Source organism: Epithele typhae (genome assembly GCF_022376455.1).
Source record: "Epithele typhae strain CBS 203.58 chromosome Unknown BXZ73scaffold_155, whole genome shotgun sequence".
Lineage (NCBI taxonomy): Eukaryota > Fungi > Basidiomycota > Agaricomycetes > Polyporales > Epitheliaceae > Epithele > Epithele typhae.
In genome coordinates this window covers 261-21,941 of record NW_025954346.1, presented here as the reverse complement: position 1 = coordinate 21,941, position 21,681 = coordinate 261, and the positions used below count along the sequence as shown (strand labels likewise).

The 21,681-nt window shown below is 58.3% G+C and overlaps 7 protein-coding genes across 7 annotated transcripts; 2 read left to right on the top strand and 5 right to left on the bottom strand.

The window, feature by feature from the left end:
* Nucleotides 1–1,174: 1,174 nt before the first annotated feature.
* BXZ73DRAFT_57416 (uncharacterized protein) lies at nt 1,175–2,252 on the bottom strand (the record flags this gene model as incomplete). Its single annotated transcript, XM_048021580.1, has 3 exons — nt 1,175–1,639; nt 1,695–1,746; nt 1,810–2,252. 3 exons carry the CDS (start codon nt 2,250–2,252, stop codon nt 1,175–1,177), a joined length of 960 nt encoding a protein of 319 aa, XP_047871187.1.
* Nucleotides 2,253–4,002: 1,750 nt separating this feature from the next.
* On the bottom strand, nt 4,003–4,234 carry BXZ73DRAFT_23060 (uncharacterized protein; the record flags this gene model as incomplete). Its single annotated transcript, XM_048017665.1, has 2 exons — nt 4,003–4,071; nt 4,142–4,234. Coding segments are annotated over 2 exons (162 nt in total), but the record flags the coding sequence as incomplete, so codon positions are not given.
* A 2,010-nt stretch (nt 4,235–6,244) lies between these two features.
* Nucleotides 6,245–7,979, top strand: BXZ73DRAFT_108333 (uncharacterized protein; the record flags this gene model as incomplete). Its single annotated transcript, XM_048017135.1, has 2 exons — nt 6,245–7,885; nt 7,962–7,979. 2 exons carry the CDS (start codon nt 6,245–6,247, stop codon nt 7,977–7,979), a joined length of 1,659 nt encoding a protein of 552 aa, XP_047871185.1.
* Nucleotides 7,980–8,859: 880 nt separating this feature from the next.
* On the bottom strand, nt 8,860–10,168 carry BXZ73DRAFT_93504 (uncharacterized protein; the record flags this gene model as incomplete). Its single annotated transcript, XM_048026677.1, has 4 exons — nt 8,860–9,433; nt 9,484–9,566; nt 9,626–9,890; nt 9,939–10,168. 4 exons carry the CDS (start codon nt 10,166–10,168, stop codon nt 8,860–8,862), a joined length of 1,152 nt encoding a protein of 383 aa, XP_047871184.1.
* An 850-nt stretch (nt 10,169–11,018) lies between these two features.
* BXZ73DRAFT_108331 (uncharacterized protein) lies at nt 11,019–11,961 on the bottom strand (the record flags this gene model as incomplete). Its single annotated transcript, XM_048017134.1, has 4 exons — nt 11,019–11,174; nt 11,219–11,454; nt 11,506–11,556; nt 11,616–11,961. 4 exons carry the CDS (start codon nt 11,959–11,961, stop codon nt 11,019–11,021), a joined length of 789 nt encoding a protein of 262 aa, XP_047871183.1.
* A 1,313-nt stretch (nt 11,962–13,274) lies between these two features.
* BXZ73DRAFT_83046 (uncharacterized protein) lies at nt 13,275–15,853 on the bottom strand (the record flags this gene model as incomplete). Its single annotated transcript, XM_048023849.1, has 6 exons — nt 13,275–13,557; nt 13,742–14,710; nt 14,824–14,918; nt 15,408–15,551; nt 15,660–15,669; nt 15,726–15,853. The coding sequence occupies 6 exons, from the start codon at nt 15,851–15,853 to the stop codon at nt 13,275–13,277; spliced, it is 1,629 nt and encodes a 542-aa protein (XP_047871182.1).
* Nucleotides 15,854–17,180: 1,327 nt separating this feature from the next.
* Nucleotides 17,181–20,724, top strand: BXZ73DRAFT_57418 (uncharacterized protein; the record flags this gene model as incomplete). Its single annotated transcript, XM_048021581.1, has 2 exons — nt 17,181–18,779; nt 19,954–20,724. The coding sequence occupies 2 exons, from the start codon at nt 17,181–17,183 to the stop codon at nt 20,722–20,724; spliced, it is 2,370 nt and encodes a 789-aa protein (XP_047871181.1).
* Between the last annotated feature and the right edge of the window lie 957 nt (nt 20,725–21,681).

The window sequence follows — 21,681 nt, the reverse complement described above, 5'->3', positions numbered from 1 at the left end:
ATTACCACCGAAAGCCGCAGAGGTGGTGGTCAGCGAGACATCTGTTCGACAAACCCTGGCAATACCACCACCTTCATCACCTGCCGATCTCACCGAGTCTTATTGCGTCCATCGCAAAAGCGTCGCCCGTCTTCGCGGAAATGTTCATGCAGCCCCCCTACGAGGATTCAGGCCTCACTCGCAGAATATTGCCCTCTATAGACGTCTCCGAGGATAACAAGACGCCGCGGCGGGCGCTCGCTTCTCCCACAGTGCTGTCAGTCACTGAGGTATCGACAGCCGAAGGACATGGGACCGGTTTTGGCAGCCGCGCAGAAAGACGGCATGGAAATGGAATGTCCCATTGCTTCAATCCTCGTCGCGCACCTCCAGTCCTACGTGCTCTCCCACACACTCCGTCTATCGGCCGCGCTGAACTCTGCATCCTAGGGGCGGTGGAGCAGAGAGCCACGGGAAAGATCTCTGCGGGCGGGATGGAGAAGCTCGAGAGCCTACTACAAGCCGATGATTCAAAAGCTCTAGAACATGTCACTGCCGGCGATGCTTCGATCTCCGTCAGTCAGCTCGAGCGCAAGTCGCACTGGCAGTACGCCCTCTAGCTTGGGCAGCTTCTAGACCTCAAAGCAATTGGACCCCCTCTTCGACCTGGATCCGGAGACGCCGCTCAAGGCATGCCTACGACGGCCTACCACTGTCCCACATGGCGTGCGGGTGCGCGGTGTCGGCGGAGCTCGCGCCCGCGAGGGGGAAGTGGAGGGACGGCATGGAGCCTCCACATGCAAGTGGATGCCGGAGCACGAGCACCGAAAACGGGACGCGGGGCCTGGGCCCTGGGGCGGGCGCGGGCGCGTCGACGTATAGCATGGGCGCGCTGCTCGCTTCAGCGGAAGGTAAGAGGAAGGGTACTACTACCGCAACGGGTTCGTCGCTCTCGCTGAAGCTCTCCGAGACGGTGCGGGACAGCGTAGCCGAAGCGATTGCTGGGGCAAGATTCGGTCTGCCAACAGTTATACCAGTGCTGACGCTGACTAGGCCAAGCTATGCATGCGAAACGGCTCGTGTTCGCACAGGAGGGGCATGTCAAGTAACACGTCTATCTATGTTCCGGCCGAAATACAGCATATCCAGGTACCCTTGATCCTCAGCGGGGCGTCAGAATCCATGTCGTCCTCCATTACTCTGATTCTCCTCCGCTGTCCGTTGACTCCGAGTCGAAGACGAGCGCGCGCACCTCGATCGACTCCCGGTGCGGCGCGCTCTCCGGTGCGCCCGCGTCCGAGAACGCCGAGTGCGGCGTGAGCCGCGCCCGGTCCTCCTCCGAGTCGTAGCACTTGATCAGCGTCACCTCCTCGGGCGTCTGGTCCGCGAGGTAGCACCACCGGTGCCCCGCGCTGTACCACACCATGTACGTCTCCCCGTTCCGGTCCGGGTAGATGAAGTTCGCCTTCACGAGGTCCCTCTCGTCGAGGTGGCGCCAGTCGGACACCGCGAGCGGGTTGTGCGCGACGGGGTGGTGGATCAGCCGCCAGACGTTGATGATCCGGACGCGCGACTTGAGCAGGCGGTCGGCCTCTTCGGGGAGGTGGTACTTGACACGGTCGACGCTGGCGTTGGGCGTCTGGTCGATGTGCACGCGCTCCTGTAGCGACAGTGAGCTCGAGGATGGATGGAAGACAGCAGCAAAAGGAACGTACGACGGGGCCACGGTTCTGCGGGCCGGGCTTGGCGTTCTCGTCAGGCTTGGGCCTGGAGGGACGAAAAGGCGATCAGCACTACCGAACGTACGCGCTTGAGCTCAGGTGCACTCACCTGAAGAGGAAGACGCGCTTCGCGCCCGTGACCTTCTTGAGCAGCTCCTCGACCTCGGGGTAGTACTGTGCCTTGATGCGCTCCTCGTCGTCGAACTCGCTCTCGACGCTCGGCCACTTGACCAACTGGAAGCCGCTCTTGTCGAGGAGTCCGAACTCGTCCTCGCGTCCGCGGGCGTCGCGGACGGTGACCGGGTGCGTGTCGGCGCCGATGTTGTTCGGAAGCTTGCCTGCGGGCGGGTCCAGCGCGTACTGGTACGGCTCCTCGGTACCGATCGGGGCGTAGTAGTTGAGGGTCGTAGGGACGTCGCGCGTGCTGATGACTGTGGCGGTGGCAGTTGCATAGGGAAGTTTGAGGTGTGAAGGCAAGGTTGTGAGTTGCGGGAGTGTTGGAAGGACGACGGTGCCGGGCTCCAGTATATATACCTTGTTCGAACTTCCCATTGTCCGTCAGCTATCCCGGTGGCATTAATGAACACATTACATACACCGAGGTTGCAAACTCTGGTATTCGTCAACATGCTCACGCTGCTCACTGATTGTTGGCTTTGTCAGTCATATTTGAGGCGGACTACATCGGCAAGTGGATCGGGAATTGGCGAGACGAGGAAGTGCCACGGTCTGGGCGTAATATGCGACGGCGGGGGGGCTAAGTGGTTTGTCTTGTGTCCAGGTATCAGGTCGCCAGAGATCGTGAGTCGAAAGACAGACGACGCGATAAATCGTGAAACAAACCTACCCTGAATCAAGTTGTGAGTGATGATGACCGCAATCTTGCGGCTTCCCTGAGTATTATGATGAAATGCGCGTAGGGATCGTGAATCATCCCAATCCGTTTTCGGAGATGAATTTGAAATCGCACGCCAGATAACGGACTGTGGGACAGGTATCCTACGTTTCTCGAGGAAGTCGCTTACACCCATGGTATGACTCGACCTCGTACATGCTGGCTAGATTATGCATATCCTCTTTGTTGCAGCCATACATACGGGGCGAGAGAAGACATGCGACCGAACGTGGACGACGCGTGCAGCAACGCGACACGGGGCGTTTTGGTCGCGTAGACAATGCGAATACATTGTCCTTCTCCTGCGCGGAGTGGCAACGTGTGGGGGTAGGGATTTATCTTGGTTATAGCTCTAGATCGGTGCCGTTCAGTTCGCAAACGAGCGGACTCCAAGGGGATCCTCTCTGTTCTTCATTGATCAACGGTGCAGAAGTACTTGAGAATTGAGTCACGTACGAAAGGTGCCTGTGAGCTTGCAGTCGCGGCAGGCCACTGAATCCCAACGATCTATAACACCAGTTATGGGATGAGGAAAGGTATTGAATTCAGTGAGGAAAGTCGTAGTCAGGGTCATGGTTCAGACTGATCAAGATAAGGGACAAAGAGCAAGCAGATTATGTAATCATATGAGCTGACGTCGACGCATCCGAGGCTTACATCAGCAAAGTGGGCGCGGAAACGGTAGCGTCTGATAGTGCACGGGGGCATTCGTAGCGTACGATAGTTAGTGATAGCGAAGACAATAGACAGTAGCTGAGCATCCAAGTAATGCAGTAACTCGTAGTGTACTATCGTCTGCTTCTTCCACTATCAAATGATGATCGTATCTCGCGGACAGTGCTATCAGTTCTGGGTGCGCGCGCGACCATATACCGGTCATCTGCGGCGCATCAGATGATAGCGGTACACGATAAGAGGTCAGAGTTGGCGGAGGAGATGACAGATAACTGCGGAACACTATCGCCTTCCGTCGCACACTGGGGCGCACCCATAATTCCAATCGCACAATAATCCATTCGGGGTAAATACGAAACAGCCGGTATTCTACGCAACGGACACATGAGCGGAACAAAGAACTTACATGGTCGGCGATGTGGCTGAGCTTGAAGCCTCTCGACCAGCACGTCTCCCCGAATTGAGGGAGTGTTCCCTATCGTGAGTACTATCGGAGTGGTCAGTAATGTAGAAATTTCGTATCTGGGGTGGAGAGCGCGGAAAGCTCGGTTGAGCGCGGCAAGATAGACAGGTTGGGCATGGAGGGGCGCCATGGGCGCGAAAGGGTGAATTGGTTGGGCGTGGAGAGGTGGTCGCCTTGAGCGTGGATCGTCGGGTCGGGGAAGGGGGAGGGAGGCGGGAGAAGTCAGTGGGAGCGGCCACAGGGAACGCGGAGGAAGAGAGACGCACCCGGGAGAACTGGAATGCCCGGATCGTCCCCTCGACAGAGCGGCCCACGGGGAGGTCGTTGATCGTAATTTGCTTGTCCAGCTCCACCGAACGCACAATCAGCCGTGATTCCCAGACGTATGCTGCTCCACCAAGGACGTACCTGAGGGTACCCTATAGGGTCGATAATGAGGAGCCCACAGAGGGCGATCCCCTCGTCCTCGATGAGGACACAGTAGTGGTGGGAGACGGACATGTGGGCCGACTCGAGACCGCTGCTTGCGCGGGGCAATCGCCCAGGTGAAGTGCGAGTACTGTGACTCGTCGGTCGAGGCCGCTGTGAACTTGGCGGAATGAGCGGCTGCAGAATCGATCTCGGTATAGAAGGAAGAGGGACACAAACCAGTGAGCCGCTGCCTCTGCAGAACGGGCGGCTGCTCGGGGTGGACGCGTCGCGCGCGTTCAGCAACGCCTACCGGAAGCGGTCGCGCGCAGATCTAGCAGCAGGAGCTCAGGATGCGTGGGCTCGACCATGCGGTGCACCGTGATATCCTGCTCGCCTGCCGCGCTCGGACGTTCTGAAGACATACCTGTACACCGTGCTCCCACGGAGCCGGTGGCTGCCGCATCACCTCCACATCGCCTTGAATCCCCAATGGCAAGCGAATGGTCAGTGTTGGGTCGCTGGCTCGTGTGGGAGCGCGCGGCGCCGCGTCGAAACTGTCGGCGAGGCTAAGGAATCAGGCCTCACATGTGACTGACCCGTGGCCGTAAGCAACATGAGTACTCAAGCGTACCTTTGTACCCGCAGTCTTGAGGGCGCGGGTTTTCGCCGGTGTGAGTGCGGTGTCAAAAGCCATGTCGATGTCGATGTTGACAGAAGTGTGTACGTGAGTGAGATGCTGATGAATGAGGAAGAACTGACCGTGTCTTGATACATCGCGCGCGAGTGTGAGTGGCACATTGCGCTTGGGGGATGATGGTGGTCGCGGATAAAGCCCAGTAGGCGCGCAACCCAGCACACGCGCCCGTGTCTGGAAACAATAGAGAGGCCAAAGCGGGACGCCACTGCGGTGCTGCCGCATCGGGTCACAACAATTAGCAAAGAAATCACCGTAAGCAACTTTTAGACCTCAGAATGTCACTACTAACACGGACCTCTGTACGTCTCGGGCCCCAGCGATGTATATATCTTGACTTAACTCTCGATCCCTCGCCCAGTGCCCTGTGCGGGAGTTTGCCGCGCAGCTCGTGACAACGAGAGCATCGAACAGAGCGCTCCGCTGACTCTCGTAGCGGTGGTCCACGGAGTAGGCCTTGCTCCAGTTCACGAGCTCGCGCTCGCATGTAAGTGTCGTGCGGAAGGTCGAGGTCCTCCAGGGGAGTGTCCCAGTTTTTCTCCCGCACATATTGCGCCACCGTGAGGGTGAGGAATTCGTTCTCTGTGCGATGAACACTTGAGGCTGCCCGCCCCGCTGTTTGGGGACTGGGTCGCTTCAGCTTATGAAGTGCGCACCTAATGGAGAACAAGCCATAGAAGCACACCTTATGCACATTGGTAAACGGAAATGATCCCAGACGGAATGTGAAAGGCCGAGACAATGCTCAAGTGAGCAAGAACTTCACGGCGCCCGCCGCCGGCGACTCGATGTTCCGCGTTCGGATCGCGTATCCCAAAGAAGCAGACATTCTGATGAAGAAGAGCATTCGCGTATCAAAAAGAGGAGCCAGAGATCAACGAAAGGGAGGAAAGGCGTCAGGAAATATTGGGGGAGCAGAGGATGGGCTCGCCGTCGATGCTGGACAGAGGCCTCCGCGCGCGGCGCGTAAGAGGAACAGGCGCCCGCGCTGACGTCCGTCCGCATATCCTCGCGCGCATCGCGTTCTCCGCCGCGCGCAGTGTTCGCGTCCTTACGAGCCGACCGTATAGCTAATACAAACCTCTTGTGCACCTCGCGCGCCCCGTGATTCACCCTTGAAGGAGCGCATGATCGTCTACTATCATCGACTACAGCTTTCTGTTCAAGCTACTTGTGCCTGTAGTAGATCCATCATATCCTGTCTGCGGCCACAAGATTTGATCGAACCTCATAGTAAAGATGAATGAATATCAGCTGCTACCGTTCTGCTACCATCATTTGTCGCGCAGACAATAGACGACCTGTCCCGATATGGCAGTGTCGCGTGCTATCGGGCGCTACCGTTAAAAACACCTTTTGCTGATGTAGATCTCTCCTTGTTCGTGCTAACTTCCACACCGAACACCATGTCTGCCAATCCGTCTTCTCCATCCCAAGGAAGTCGTGTACCCACTCCCAGTGGTCCGCCGTTCGACAAACCCTCTACGAACCTCATTATCCGCTCATCAGATCTTGTCGATTTCCGTGTCCACCAGCACATTCTCGCCGAAGCCTCTCCCGTCTTCGCAGACATGCTTACTCTGCCACAGCCTCGAGAGCAGGAACGAGACCTATTGCCCGTCGTCGACGTCGCCGAAGACGCTCAAACCTGGCGTTACTTGCTGTTCCTCTGCTACCCAACGAACAAACAAAACTTCTCCAAGCTTGAAGACACAATCCCCGTTATCAAAGCTGCTCAGAAATACGAGATGGAGTGGCCTGTTACTTACATGATTGACAAGCTTCGAGCAGGTGCACACTTACGTCCCCTATTTGTCTGGGTCATCGGCGTTCGCTGCCACCTCGAGCAGACCCAGCAATACGCTGCGGCGGCGATGCGAGGCACAGGACTTCCCAACCTGGAGAGTATGCTGCAGAGCGAAGGTTTTGGAATCCTTGAAGGCACCACCGCCGGACAGTACTTCCACCTTCGCCAGGACATCAAGGTCAAATTTTCCATCGACTGGCTTTTTGGGCAGCGGACGCCTCGGCAAGCGCATCCTCCTGTGCAAACCAACCAGACTCCCGTGCCTTTCAGTGCCTCGCCTACGGACTGCGCCTCGAATTTTATCCCAGACGATCCTCCAGCCGACTGTACGTTACAATGCCTGGGCGGCGCCGTCTTCCACGTCCACCACCTCATCCTCAAACTTCACGCCCCCTCGCTCGTTAAAACCACTGCGCCTGGCTCCACCGTGCACATCGACATGGACCCCGGCACCGCCGAGGAGGTCCTGCGCTTCTTCTACACCTGCGGTGACGCCCTCACCGCGGACCTCGCCCGCCTCTCCGCTGTCCTCTCCGTCGCCCAGCGCACTCCTCTGCCCAGCCTCGCCAAGGCCGCGGAGGCGTGCTGGCGCCGCCTCGCCGCTGCCACACCGCTCGACGCATACCTGCACGGCGCGCGGTACAAGCTCGGCGCCAACCTCCTACGCATCGCTGCGCGGCACACGCTCTCCAAGCGGCTCGAGGGGGTCTACACCAGCGCGATGGACGCCGCGCCCGCCCGCGCGTACCACCACCTGCTCACGTACCACGCCGCGTGCGCGCGGGCGGTCGCGGCCAAGTACACGCTCGCGGCGGCGCGCTGGCGGGAAGCACTCGCGGCCGTGCTCGCGGCGCCGAGCGCTGTGGCTCGCCCGCCCGCCCCCGCCCCCGCTCCGACCATCCCCGCCGACTCCATTGCCGATTTCTATGCGTCACCGGCCCCCCAGGCGACACGGACAGCGCGGCCGCCGGCCACACGCACCCCGGAGAGCGTGTTGAAGACGGCGGAGACATGGCTGTGCGCGTTGCTCGAGAGGGACGGAAAGGCGGTCGCGGAGGGCACCCGGGCGCCCTGGGCGCCCGTGGCGAGCGCGTACGCCGCCGGCGCGCTGCTCGCGTCCCCCGAGGCGCAGGCGCAGGCGTGGCCGCCCGCGCGGGCGGGCCACCTCGCGGGCCTCGTGCGCGCGGTGGGCGAGGTGGCGGCGACGCTGCAGACGGAGATCGACGGGGCGATCGACGGCGTGAGTGCGGGCCGCGCGCCCTTCCGTTCGGGAGGCTGGCCAGGCGTGCTTTGCTCACCTTCGCTCGCGTCGACAGGTCACGCTCGAAGTTTGATATGTGAGCCCGGCGAGCTCGCGGCATGCGCAAGAATGCGGTCCGACGTTGGAGCATGGGACGTGCAGATGGGAGGTGCTGTATGTGTTTCGCTGTACTGTATACGAGATTTTTCGACGCGCAGGTCCATCGGCCCCCCGCAGGCGGGAGCGGGAATGAAGTCACGCCGGCTCTCCGAACTGTGCTCCGAACTGTCGACGCCTCGAGATCGACGTCGTATTGACGTCTGAAGATCTGACGCGCCGCGGCGGACTGGTCAGAATGCGAGCCGGGTGCCTGCTCACTCGGGAGCTCGCCCGCGGTGGCCCTCTCCGCGGGGCGGTGCTCGCTGGTGCTCGACGGCAGACGTGTGGGGGCGCCATCTCTCGCACCTTTCGACACAATTACTGCTTGTCGCGACAAGGCGAAGGACGCTAAGATGTTCTAACAGTCCAGCGAGCCGGCCGAATCTTCAAAGAGAGGTACATAAGTACCGGTGCCCCAGTGCGCGCGACGTGAAGCCGTTGTCACGTCTTGTCACGTTTGCTGGTGTCCGCACTCACCAACATGTGCCCTGAACGAGATCGACCAGCCAATGGAGCGACGAGGAATTCGAGGCGTTGATCGTCCGTCCTGCCACACGCGCTCAGCTCACACTCGGCGACTTGACGCCGCATCGGAACAGAACCGCAACAAGCAGGTGATGTCGGTCGCCAAGTCGGTGAACGAGGAACCCGGGGGATCGTGATAAGGGTAATAGTGTACTTGGGGGTGCCGCCGCAACGCAGGCACGAAGTCAAAGTCCGAGATAGAGAGACCCACACGTAGAGAAAACCGTGAAACAAAGTCCATGATCATGCAAGTTAATTGCGACATCACCAGCCAGCATACCGTAGGGTATCTACGCGAACATGGCAATTGCGGAGAGCACACCGATGACAGTTGCGAAGAGCGACATCGGGAGGGCATCGGCGGCGGGGATGGCGCCGGAGGCGCTGCTGGTGCCGTTGGTCTTCGAAGAGGACGAGCTGGTGGGGTTCGAGCCACTGCTGCTCTTCGTGGTGGAAACACCGTTGGTCTTGGTGCTGGGAGCGCCGGTAGTGGTGCCGGCGGACGTACCACTGGACGGCGCAGCGACGGCATCGGTAAAGAGGGCGGCAGAGGCGAAGGTTGTGCAGGCGCGCGTCGCCGCGGCCGTGGGGTCGTAGGGGATCGAGGTGATGGCGCCTTGGGACTCGGGGGGCTGAGCGTACGACTGAGTGGCACCCGCGGCGTCGGTGTAGACACCAGGGATGGGGAAGGAGTCCGAGTCGCAGACTTCGAACTCGCCATCGGCTTGGCCCGCACCAACGGTGTACTTGCTGGGGCAGTTGTACGCAAGACCGATACGATCAAGAGTGTGCTGGCACTTGCCGGCCGCGTTCGGGCCGTCATCCTTGCACCACTTGAAGCAGAACTGGTTGCTGCCGATGAACCTGCAAAGAGTCAGATAACGTCCACAATGCAGCATATGAGAGACACATACTCGGTCCAGTGACGGGTCTGGAAGAGCTGACCATCAGGGGAGAAGGTGGTGGAGTACAAGAGACCGCCGATGGGGTTACCACGCTACAGGTAGACGTGGTTGTTAAACACACAGTTGACGTGAAATCAAAGCAACGACGTACGCCATCCTGTCCTCCGGAGTCGAGCTCGCCACCGAAGTCACCGGCAACTATGTTGAGCTTGGTCTGGTCGATGCTGCCGGTCATCATGTACGCCTCTCCGTCGAAAAGGAGCTGCATGCCCTTGATGGTACCTTCAGGGATGATGCGAGTGCCGTGGCCTTTCTTGGTGCACCAGGCGACGACATCACCCTCGGCATCGCCAATCTCTGAGAGCTTGGTAGGAGCCCAGAGGCAGAAGTCTGGAGATGAATAGACATTAGTGAGGCTCAAGGGGAAAAAGGATGGGGAGGACCCATGATGGAGTTCTGGAGACGGTCTGGCAGAGGAGTCCTGGCCCTCGGTGGTGGAATTACAGATGTTGTAGCCGGATTGGTATCCGCGCGTGTAGATGTCATGGCCATTGAAATCAAAGACTTGGTAGGGGGCGTCGGAGGGACGGGGGTACTTGACGTTGATAAGAGGGGTGGGCGCAAAGTTCACGGTGGAAGACTGCGCGGCGGCAACGCCGGCGAAGAGGGCAATAGAAAGAGCGACGGAGGCCATGGCCTTGGCGGTGGGGAGACGAGGGAGACGGTGGGGGCGAGAAAGAGACGGGAATGGCGTTCGAAAGGGGTGCGCGGGTATATAAGACGTCGGGGACCTTCTCAGGCGGCTCACCGAGGCCGTTTGCATGCGATCAACACATGTTGATCGCACGCAAAGTGAGTCCAGTCACTGCTGCCTTGGTGAACCGTGATGGTGCCCGTGCCCGCTGCATCGCCCGCCGAGGTCGAGCATGACTACTAAGGGTAGTCTCCCGCCTTCCACATAGGCTAAGGGCCATGTCGTGGCAAGCACTCACCTTCGTAGCTCTGCCCGCTATTACCACACACAACCTCGACCGCCGCTGTGGGCCGCGCACACTTGAGACTGCCCGTCGATGGGCTGGGCAATCGGGCTTGTCACGGCGTGACGAACCCGGATGGGCCTTGGCCGATCGGCAGATGCTGAGACCACATGAGCGTGTCGGGCTTGGAGAAAACTGTACTTAGTAGCGATACGGGACCGGGGCAGGTCCAGTGCAGGCAGAGAGTGGGAGGTTATTGTCAGAGGCCAAACTGTGCTGGCTCCACCCTCGCCAGCTATTATAAGTCTGTCCGCAGAGCTGACTAAGCCGCAGCAAGAACAGCACTGGCACCCGAGCTGCGCTCGCTTCGCTTTAAATAAAACGCACGAGGTCTTTACGTGCTCATATCATATTTGAATGGGACACAACACCGTGGTAAGGCTTTAGGATCCATAGTGCACAAGTGATTGGCAGGCATAAGAGAACAGCACGAGACTCTCCTACAGTACATCAACACTATCAAGCAAGTGATGTCAAGAGCAAGGACCGCATACCCAAGTGGACACTCTACTCGCTGTCGAAGACGAGCGCACGGATCTCAATCGACTCCCGGTGGGGCGCGTCCGCAGGGCTGCTCTCGTCCGCGAACGCGGAATGCGGCGTCAGCCGAGCCCTGTCCTCCTCCGAGTCGTAGCACTTGATCAGCGTCACCGCCTCAGGCGTCTGATCTGCGAGGTAGTACCACGGTGCTCCGCGTTGTACCGCACGCTGTACGTCCCTCCCGTCCGGGTCGGGTAGATCAGGTCGGACGGGACGAGGTCTTTCTCGTCCAGGTGACGCCAGTCGGACACGGCGAGCGGAAAGTGCGCGACGGGGTGGTGGATCGGCCGCCAGACGTTGATGATCCGCACGCGCGACTTCAACAGGCGGTCGGCGTCCTCGGGAGGTGATGCTTGACGCGCTCGACGCTTGCATTGTACGTCTGGTCGATGTGGACCAGTTGCTGGGGTGCGCCGTCAATGCGAGGGGTGCAGGCAGAGACGAAACCACTCACCACGGGCCCGCGGTTCTGCGCGTTGTCCTTGGCCCTTCGGAGACCTTGCGCCTGCAGTACGCGTGAGATCCGTCGGTCGAACAGCACCCAGGACAGCGCTCGCGACTCACCTGAGAGTGTGGTCGAAGATAAAGACGCGCTTTGCCCCCGCGACCTTTTCAGCAGCTCCTCCACCTCGGGGTAGTACACCGACTTGATCCGTTCTTCATCGTCGAACTCGCGCTCCACGCTCGGCCACTTGACGAACTGGAAGCCGCTCTTGTCGAGCCCGAACTCGTCCTCGCGTCCGCGGGCATTGTGAATGAGGACCGAGTGCGGCTCCTGACCGACGTTGGTCTTGGGCTTGCCGGCGGGAGGCTCCTCGACGTAGTGGTATGGCTTTCCAGCCGCAGTGGGGGTGTAGTAGTTGAGCGTCGTCGGAACGTCGCGGGAGGAAAGGACTGCAGTGGCGGCCATTCTTGAAGTGATGTTCAGATCGTTGAAAGTGTTGTGCGGGCCCTTGTAGTGCAGACCTGCATATATATGCCACTGTGAAACCGGCAGACGCGGACGAAATGCGCACCTGGCGTGGGACGAGAAAGAGAATCCAAAGCGCAACCCGAAGCCGATCTGACGAAATGTGTCGTGATCCGTGAAATTGGGGACTACTGGCTTACAAACTCCATGTCCACTCCGACAGCGCGGAGTAGGCTCTGCTCCGAAGCACTACTTCAGGACGCACTATTGAATCGCGTCAGCTGAATCCAACTGGCAATGAGATGAATCATGACGCTCACTTGGGCGTAAGAGCGCGTACAGTCGGTCAATCCGGTTGCGTCGGTCATTACTCAGCCAGAGCAGCTCCGCGTCAAGAGCGAAACCACAAGAGGAAGTCGCGGAATAGGTGTAGATGAGGACATTGGTTCCCACCGTGTGTCACGGTGAAGAGGTATTGCCTCTAACGACAAATGAGCGAATGCTAGCGCGGATAAAGCAGAGGGTAAATACCGGGCATCCTCTCTTCATGCTGTCCAGCACGCCACGTCCGAGCTTCAGTATCATTCCCCCCACCCGAAACCTCGACTTCACTCGGGCATTGATTCGATGAGAGAATCGTCAATTATGAGACCATGGCGTATAATGGAGGTGTTTCTTGCGCTGTGGTGAAACTTCGAGGGAGCAAACAAAAGTAATAGGTCTGAGTAGCAGGATACGATGAAGAACCCGAGTCTCGAGTCTCGAGTCTCGAGTCTCGTCTCCTTAGACGCTTTCCGGCCATCTCCGAAGGATTGAAACTCCGAATGGGGTGCGCACAAGCGCTGTGCATTCTCGAGTCTCGACCAGTGTAGTCGACGGTACCATAACCTGGTTGTGTGCCCTGAGCTCTCCCTCCTGAACTTCCTGCAATTATCGCTCACAAACATCCGCGAAAAATCTGTCCAATGCAAGGTTGCCCTCCAGGCTTGAGCTGACTAGGCTTCTAAGGCTGCCGCTTGCAAAATCATACATGATGAGGCGCTTTCTCCGAGCAGCTGTCCTTCAGTGCACAGCCCAATACGCCCTCTGCAAAGACTCCCAAAGTGAGCCTCAGCCATTCCTTCCATCCGCATGCCAGTAAGTACAAGGATTTTGCCAATTGTCGCTCGCATTCTATAGTACTTCTCGAAACCAACTCCGCCACCACGGATCATGCCCACCGTGCATCCTCTGTACTCCCTCCACGAGCTGACCCATTTCCCGCAGCTCCCTCCAAGCCTCAAGGTCTCGATCACCAGTGCGGACGTGTCCAACTAGACCCAGTCATGCCCGACGCCTTCGCGCTCATGCCGAAGCAGCTCGCGGCCCAGTAAGACTACTCCCCGATCTGGATCCTGGACTACTAGAACCCAGGCCATATGGACGCGGTCGACTTCGGCTGCGTGATCCGGCAGCACCTGCGCGCGTACCACGTCGCCATCCACGGAACAAGCCTCGGCATGGGCTTCGGGGCCGGGATGGGCACGAGCGGAGAGCGCGTTCAGTGGCAAGGGCATCGCGATCACGTTGACGAACATGGGGTACGTGGTGAGCCCGCTGTCCAAGAACGAGTATTTGACGGCGGAATGTCAATTGCGTTCGGTGAACTGGGCGAGTGGAGATCGTAGTCGATGCATCAAGATCAATATCCGCAGCGCAGGACAACTCGTCCGTGATCCATACGCATTTCTACTCCAAAGTACACCCTGAAACGATGGAGCTTGCAGTGGAGACGTCCTACCACAACTCATCCAACCGCCCGATATCCTTGAAAGATCCCCACAGTCTCCGCCCCTGCCCGGCCACCATCGGCTTCCTCAGCCCCTTCGCAGCCGAGTACCCCACCGAGCACACCTGCACGATCCTCTCCCACGCTTGCTCGTACCCCTCCGCCGTCCTCACCCCAGGTATCGCCGTTGGGTACTGCACCCACTCGTTCTCCCCATGAATAGCGTCTAGGGTTTCCGTAGGGAACGTGTCGCCCTGCCCTGCCCCATCCGTCCACCACTGGGACAACGTCGTCCAGCGCGGCCCCTCCGAGACGCGCGCGAAGCTGTTGAAGAGGTCCGCAGAGGACTGCTCGACGTCCGTCCAGCCGTGCGCGTCGGACCCGACGCGGTACGGACTGAGCGGCGCCCCGCGCGAGGTGATGGTGTTGGGGATGCAGAAGACGACGCGGCGGAGGGGGTGGCCGTTGCGCGCTCGCTCTTCGACAGCGTGCAGGTCGTTGAGGGGAGGCCGGAGGCCGCTGACGCAGACGTCCTCGAGGCAGGGCCAGAGCACGGGCTCAGATTGGGAGAGGAGAGCGCGGAGCGGGAGATCGCCGTGTCTGCGTATGGTCCGTAGAGCGAGGGTCTTCACCAGGGGAGTGAATGCGGGAAGGGTCTTGAACATGAAGTCGGATTTTGTAATTGAGTCAGAACCGATTTGTGTCTCATTCCAAACCCGAGGACGGAAGTCCTGAATCCGTACGGTTTTGACCTCATCGAGGATCTCGAGGATGGGGTGGATGCTCGAGAAACGCATGGTACTGTCGTCCCATGATCTCACAGATCGCATACCGCTGACCAGGAACGCGAATTGAGATGTCGCGTTCCTGAGACGCAGACAACTTCCTCCGTGAATTACTTCAAGGTCGGTGGGTCTTCCTCCGTGCTGAAGCACCAACGCTTTTGCCGTGTCGTAGAAGTCGGGATCACATAAGGAGATGCTGAGAACAGTATGAGAAGGGATTTCGAAGGCAGATAGCATATTGGCGGAAAAAAGGGTGGCCGAAGCCGCTGCAGATGACGTAAGGGAACCTGTTGGTGAGCGGTATATGACCCGTCGAGACTGTTGCCATGGTTAAGTTGCGGGGCGATGCAAAGGTCAAGCCGCTCCAGGAGCGGTGTGTGCTGCAGAAAAGCAGCCAACCAGGCCTGCAAGGAGGAAATGGGTAGTGTGTGTGAACTGATGAGGATGAATGAGAGCTCAAGGAGACATGGGAAGTGATCTATGGGCAAAATGACGCAACCTGTGGCTAGCCAGTGGATGCGGAGACTCCTGAGATTGGATTTTTGTCCCGAGAAAAGCGCCACCTCTGACACTGTTTGGTCGTTCCAACGCGGTATAGCCGTCATCTGTATAGACAACGAATGGAGAGTTGGAGCAAGAGCTTTGAGGACGGATGTGAGAGCCCGGAGCTGCCGGCCATCTGAGATCGAAAGCTGAAGAGAACGAATTTGGGGATATGGGATGCGCCACAGGAGCTCGGGAGAGAGGCGTTTGAGGTCGCCCGGCTTCATGTACACAATCAGCGGAGTGGAGCGTGCATGTTGGACGAAGTGGGTGCATGAGGCGGAGTTGACGGAGAGGGTGGCCCAGAGGCTGGAGCATTCGAGAGCAACAGTACGCCAACGACTGCATACATGGCTCAACGCGACAACAGTCGCGGGATTGATCCTGTGCATGCCGTGTTGCTCTGTGATGACGATCGTAGCATCGCGAGCGAAGAGGAAGCACAGGGAGAGGATTTCGGTGGGGAGGCGATGGATTACAGCTCGGTTGTTGTACTGTGTACGCGCGTGGCAGTTGAGCAAAACAAGTTCTTGGGAAAGGACAAGCAGCTGTCGGCATTTGAGTCGGGGGGAAAGCAAAGTGCAAGATGTGGTGGAACTCACTGAGGGCGAACTAGAAGTACGAATCAATTATCAGCAACCAGAAGCTATACACGACATTGAACCCACCTCAGCGAACAAAGCTCTCTTTCGAGCACATTTTTAAGCCCTTCGAGCATGAGGGGAGCAATGGTGACACAATCCTTGTTACCCTCGAGCATGGCAATGATGAGGGGATAGGTTGCAGTGTTGAGCATGTGGCGGGGGGACGGAATGGTGAGGTGCAGATGAAAGCATGACGGTATATAAACGATGTCTCGCAACGGCTGCTTACCGCAGCGCAACTTGATGGAGCCCGGAGCATACCTTCGACTACCGTAGTACCTGCAGTAGTAGGCATGTGACGAATTAATTGAAGCCGACCAGCGCAGCAACACTGTATGCCAGCACGAGAGTATTCGAGCGACTTATCACCAAGCCTCGCCGTCACACAGCTGTGTGCAGTGAGCGTTGAGCTTCGCGTTGCGCGATGCAGCTGGAATCAGGGCCGTCAAAGCGCAATTATGAGAAGAGATATCCCGGTATGCGCCCGACTCGGATGTCATTTGGGTGAGGGAGAGAGAAAGGCAGAAGTTCCCCCGCTCGTGTACGCCGCTCGCAGCAGCTCGCAGCCCGATAATATTTCCCCAAGCGTCGCGGCCCGAGACGGCCCGATGGCGGACGTGTCAACGGGCCGACTGGAGCAGACTGGAGCCTGGCAGCCATTCCGCAGCTTGCACTTGCGCCCTCTAACCTGACGGTTCTAGCTTTCAGCTCATCTCCGAGGTCAAATTCCATCTGCTCGATATCCGTTACCCCTATCACTCTATGTACAAAATCCCTGTGGACGTCTGACTTCAAGACCGAAACGTCTGCACGTCAACCAGCGGCATCCTCCCACTTCAGATGTGTTCGCGTCACGCGGGGATAGCCAGACGCTGTGAATGGGAGAACGGTGTGTGCGTCCCTTCTCCGTCGTATGCAGCGGAGGTCTGAATTGCATGACTTCAGATCGACGTGTCATGTGCTCCGTCTTCCATGACTTTCATGGTCCTCTGCTTCGCGCTTTCCAGGTGGCGGGGGTTGGAAAATGAGGACGAGAGAAAATACCACAGCGTGAGTTCATCCGTCTCCTTATCCTCCGGATATATCCTGCTCGGAGGGGAAGCGGACGAGAAGGATCTACGTCTATACCGCGGGCCCGATCCATCACTATATGCGCAACTGAGACCTTGCAGTCCTTCGGGAGCTGGCTCTGTTGATGACCTGTTCTCCCCGCATCACCCCCTCGACCATGCCGACACGACGATTCCTCGCGGCACCACCTTCCCACCTCAATTGCATGATGAGGGGACCGCGTGGCCATCGATTCCCAACGAGCAAGGACGTGCTGCGGTAATGCATTCGGAGCGCGGAGACGTGTATACAAGTCGAACGAGTGTGTCCTCTCTCCCTCGCTCCCCTGAGATCACCGTGCCGGTCGGTCATTTGTGCTCTTGTATGCATCTGAGCGGCTTCTGACTTTGATATGTAACAGAGTAAACGATGACTTTTTCTGCAAACCAAGACATTAATGCTAGCCCAACAGATGAGGCGCGCAAGGCTGGAGCCCCCTTCAACCGTGAGGACGCCGACTTCACCATCATCACCCGCGATCACGTCGACTTCTACGTCCATCGTTCTATACTCTCCGTCGGCTCCCAGTTCTTTGACGGCATGTTTACCGTCCCCCAACCTCGAGACACCGACCCGATCCCTGCCAGCGTCCACGTTGTCGAAGACAGCACGACTATCGACGTCTTCCTGCGCCTCCTGTACCCCTCGGAAGACTATCTCGTCACATCACTCGACATTTTTGTCCCTGTCTTGGAAGCGGGAAGGAAGTTCGAGGCTCGGAAGATTCTCAGCACGATGCGACGACAACTCCTGTTCCCCTGCTTCCTCAACCAAGACCCTCTCCGCGTCTTCGCTATCGCGTGTCGTTTCGACCTGGAAAACGAAGCAGCGATCGCAGCGGTCGAGGCCGTCGTCACCAATCGCGTCATGGATCAGTACTGCGCCGATCTGGACGAAATAGCAGCCGGGTCATACTATCGGCTCCTCGCACTTAACCGCAAGACCCGGGAGGTGCTGCCAAACGGAGCTCTCACGGTGGACACCGCCGGAGTGGCCCCATTCTGTGAACGTGGGCCCTCTGTGCGGAGCCTTGTGGCGGTCCTGGAGCCCGGCATGGTGGAGGAGGAGACGACAGCGGAGTTTAACGCCGAGGTCTCGCGAGATCTCCCCCCTGACCTGGAGCTACAGACCGCGGACGGGCATTCCTTCTTCGTGCACAAGACGATCATCACGCTCGCTTCGTCTCGTTGGCTGTCCAATCTGGCGGAACAGGACACCCACACGACTTCCAACTCCTCCTCTCTCACCCTTCCTGTATACCGCATGAGGGAAGGCGCCGATGTCGTCCTTCGTCTCTTGGAAGGGAGCTACCCGTCGCACACGATTTCCGATCCAGGGGCGTCTGCTATCGAAGTATTTCGCGCAGCCGCGAAATATAACCTCACCAAAGTCGCCTGGTTGATGCTCCCCTCCTTGCGCAAGGAAGCCGCCTCCCGCCCTTTGGAGCTCTACTTCATAGCTGCCGGGTCGGGCTTGCGTCGCGAAGCACAGGCCTTTGCCTATGCAGTCGTCAGGAAGTATGGTGACGCAACTTCGATATCAAAGGTGTACGTCCCCGAAATGGAGGACGTGCGCACTCCAGCCTTCCGAGACCTGCTACTCTACGCAACAAGATGCTTGGAAGCCGCGGCGGAGGTGGACACCGTCAACCGGCTCCCTCGGATGCCGCGCGCCGCCAGCCCCGCAGTGAACAATGTCCTGGCCGCGCTCTTTCCCGAGTCGCTCGAGCTGCACAACCCACCGATGTGGCTGAGCGACGACATCGTCGTCGAGCTCAAGGAGGCGGTCGTCCGTCGCGAGGCCTTCTCCCGGTCCCGGGGCGGGTTGCGGCTGCTCCTCGAGGCAGAGAGCAGTGCCTCTGCGTGGTCTTATGGGGAGGATGTCTACCCGTCATCGGAGCGCAGGCTGGAGTGGGCGTTGGCGTTTCTTGAGAAGTACGCGCAAGCGGTGGACGTTTCGATGAGAAAGGTCTGTCTCGGGCTTTCATGACATATTTGCGCACTCGCTCAACCGCTCTCGCATGTAGGTGAAGCTCACGGCGCCCTGCAATGTCGAAGCTGCGGGTTGACGTGCTCTCCAGGAACGGCGACTCAGATGTGGCAAAAGGAATCGAGCATGTTTTGATACATGCTTTGGTCGATTCAGCGGAATGATTCGGTGTACGGCGGCGCTTCAGGTTGTCGGTGGGGTGACTGCCGTGGGCGATCACAGTATATTTATATTCGAGGACGCCACACACGATATGTATAAGAAGCGTTACCATATACATCTTGAATGACTGTTGAAACGTTGACGAGCCATAGCAGCTAATCATGCCTGCGAGTGTGCCCACAAAGACGTTCGGCGTACTTAGCGAAATCCAGAGTTGCGATCGGCGCCTCAGACTGGCCCGGTCCCTTTCCGGGCCATTTCTCCCCGAGGCGATGCCCTACATATGTGGTCGCCGATGATCATGCTCAGTCCTCACCGACATATCTCGACTCCGAAGAGGATTCACTCGCAACGGCTTACTGGATGCTTGTCCCTTCAACCGCCGCCGAGTTTCCACGATTTAGCGCCACGAGCCTCAAGACAGGCCTCTCTCGGCTGTCCAAGCCCTCGACACATCAGCCTCTACGCCCGTGGCCCAGATCGTGACAGAATGGAAGCTTGAACGTTTGAACTTTCGCCATCACCCGGGATGGCCTCTCCACCCGACTCCGAATGTTACGATTTCCGAGCGTGAGTCCGCTTCCATCTCTCCCACTCGTGCATTTCGCGCCCACAGGCGGGCATTGGCACTCTTCTATCCGGGAGACGTGTTGCTGGAGAGAAGCAATCGTTTGTGTGCGTTTTCCCGCCTCTTCGTCGGGCCATCTGCGATGTTTTGGAGCATGCGAAGGGAGCCGGAGGTGGCACTTGTAGCACACCTGTCCCATCTCGTGGACGGGATGGAGCAGCGGTCCGCCGAGCCGTCTGCATTCAACGTTCAACTAGCGCGAATGTGCTGCGGTAAAACGTGCAACTCGCAGACACCTGCAGGTCAAACGCGTGTTCCGATACACCGCTCCCTCTCATTTGTTCTGTCACCTCTCATCCTCAGGTCGGTGTTCATTGTCCTCAAATCTATCGCCGCCGTTGATATTGACTGCCTCATCCACAGCGCGCGATGTCAGTTCCCACAGACCAGGCTGCTCCCGATCCACCTACTCCAGTCCCAATTGAAACACGCAAGGCGCAGGCACCATTCGACCGGGAGGACACGGACCTTATCATCCGCACCAGCGATCACGTCGACTTCTATGTCCACCGTCTCGTCCTCTCCCTGGGCTCCGGCTTCTTCGAAAGCATGCTCACCCTGCCTCAAGCCGAAGACACCGACCCCGTTCGGCCGTGCGTGGACGTCGTCGAAGACAGCGCGACCATCGACCCATTCCTCCGCCTCCTGTACCCCTCCGAGGACCACTCCGTTGCTTCTTTCGAGACCATCAGCCGCGTCATCGAAGCAGGAAGGAAGTTCGATTCACCCAAAATCATAGGCCTGATGCGCAGGCAGCTCTTGCTCCCGTGCTTCCTCGACAAGGACCCTCTGCGCGTCTTTGCGATCGCATGTCACTTCGACCTAGAGGACGAGGCAGAGGTAGCGGCTGTCAAGGCAGTAGTCGCCAAGCGCGTCACGGATCGATACTGTGTCGATCTGGATTGGATCGCTGCAGGGTCGTATCATCGCCTTCTCGCTCTCAACCGGAAGATCCCACGGGTGGTCGATGGGATCTCAACCGTCGACACAACCGGTTTGGCTCCCTTCTGCAGGCGCGGACCCTTGTCGGAAAAAGCCGATCGGCATTGCAATGGCTCCGCGTTGAGACGCCCTTGCAAGCGCCTTTGCAATCGATCGCCATGCCGGCCCGAGATTGCAATGGGAACGCAATGATGTAAGCCGTCTTGAGCGCCGATTGGAATGCCATGTCAATCCGATTGCAACGCCTCTTCCGTTCCCTGCTTTCGCTCTCGCTCTCCGCTTCTGCAACCTCTCCCAATCGACTCTGCCCTTGTGTAAATCATTTGTATGTTCTTCTCACCGCTTTTTGCGGCTGACAGCACACTCACACGGCATCCTGATCATCAGGCCCTCGAGTCCGACCATACTCCGTGCATATCGTACGTCTTCTCCGCATCAAGGACGCCCCCCGACGATACCAATCATACACTTTCGTTCTTAGTCAAGGACGCGCTCCCTTCTGCGCACCGGGCCTGCCCTGTTTATAGCTACAGTTTAACATTCCTTGTGAGGTAAGTACTAGCAATTCGTTTCGCTCTTGATGTTCATCTCCTCACGTCTTGTTCGCACATGCTAGCCAAGAATCCCATGGCATCAGGTGCACGAAGCCGTGGCTCGGCGCTCCCAATCTCTCCATGTTCGCACTGCGGCAAGACGTGCTCAACTCGTAATGCACAGTCAAATCACGAGAAGGCTTGCAAGAAGCGGGCTGATGTCGGCACCGGTTATCAGGCCATGCTCGAGCAGAGCCGGCAAGGTGCGCAGTACCAATCTTTCTCATGTATAGCGAAGTACTCACCCGCCATCTTCGGAAGTTCTCGATGATCAACGAGCGGCGCACGCATGGCAGCCCAGTCTACAGGCTACGGCTGTATCCGAGCCAGGGAACCGGCACTCACGCAGTTAGTATATGTTTTATGTCGTTTTTCTACGGATACCCATTGCTGTTGTAGCCCCGGACGACGACTATGTACATCTGAATATGTCGCACTGCAATTTATCTGACACTCCACTGAATGCGGGTTCGTTTTCTACTGTTATTCCTCCTCGGAATATCGTCATTCAGCCAAGATCCTGCTCTAGATATCGTCCCCTCTGCTGACGAGGGTG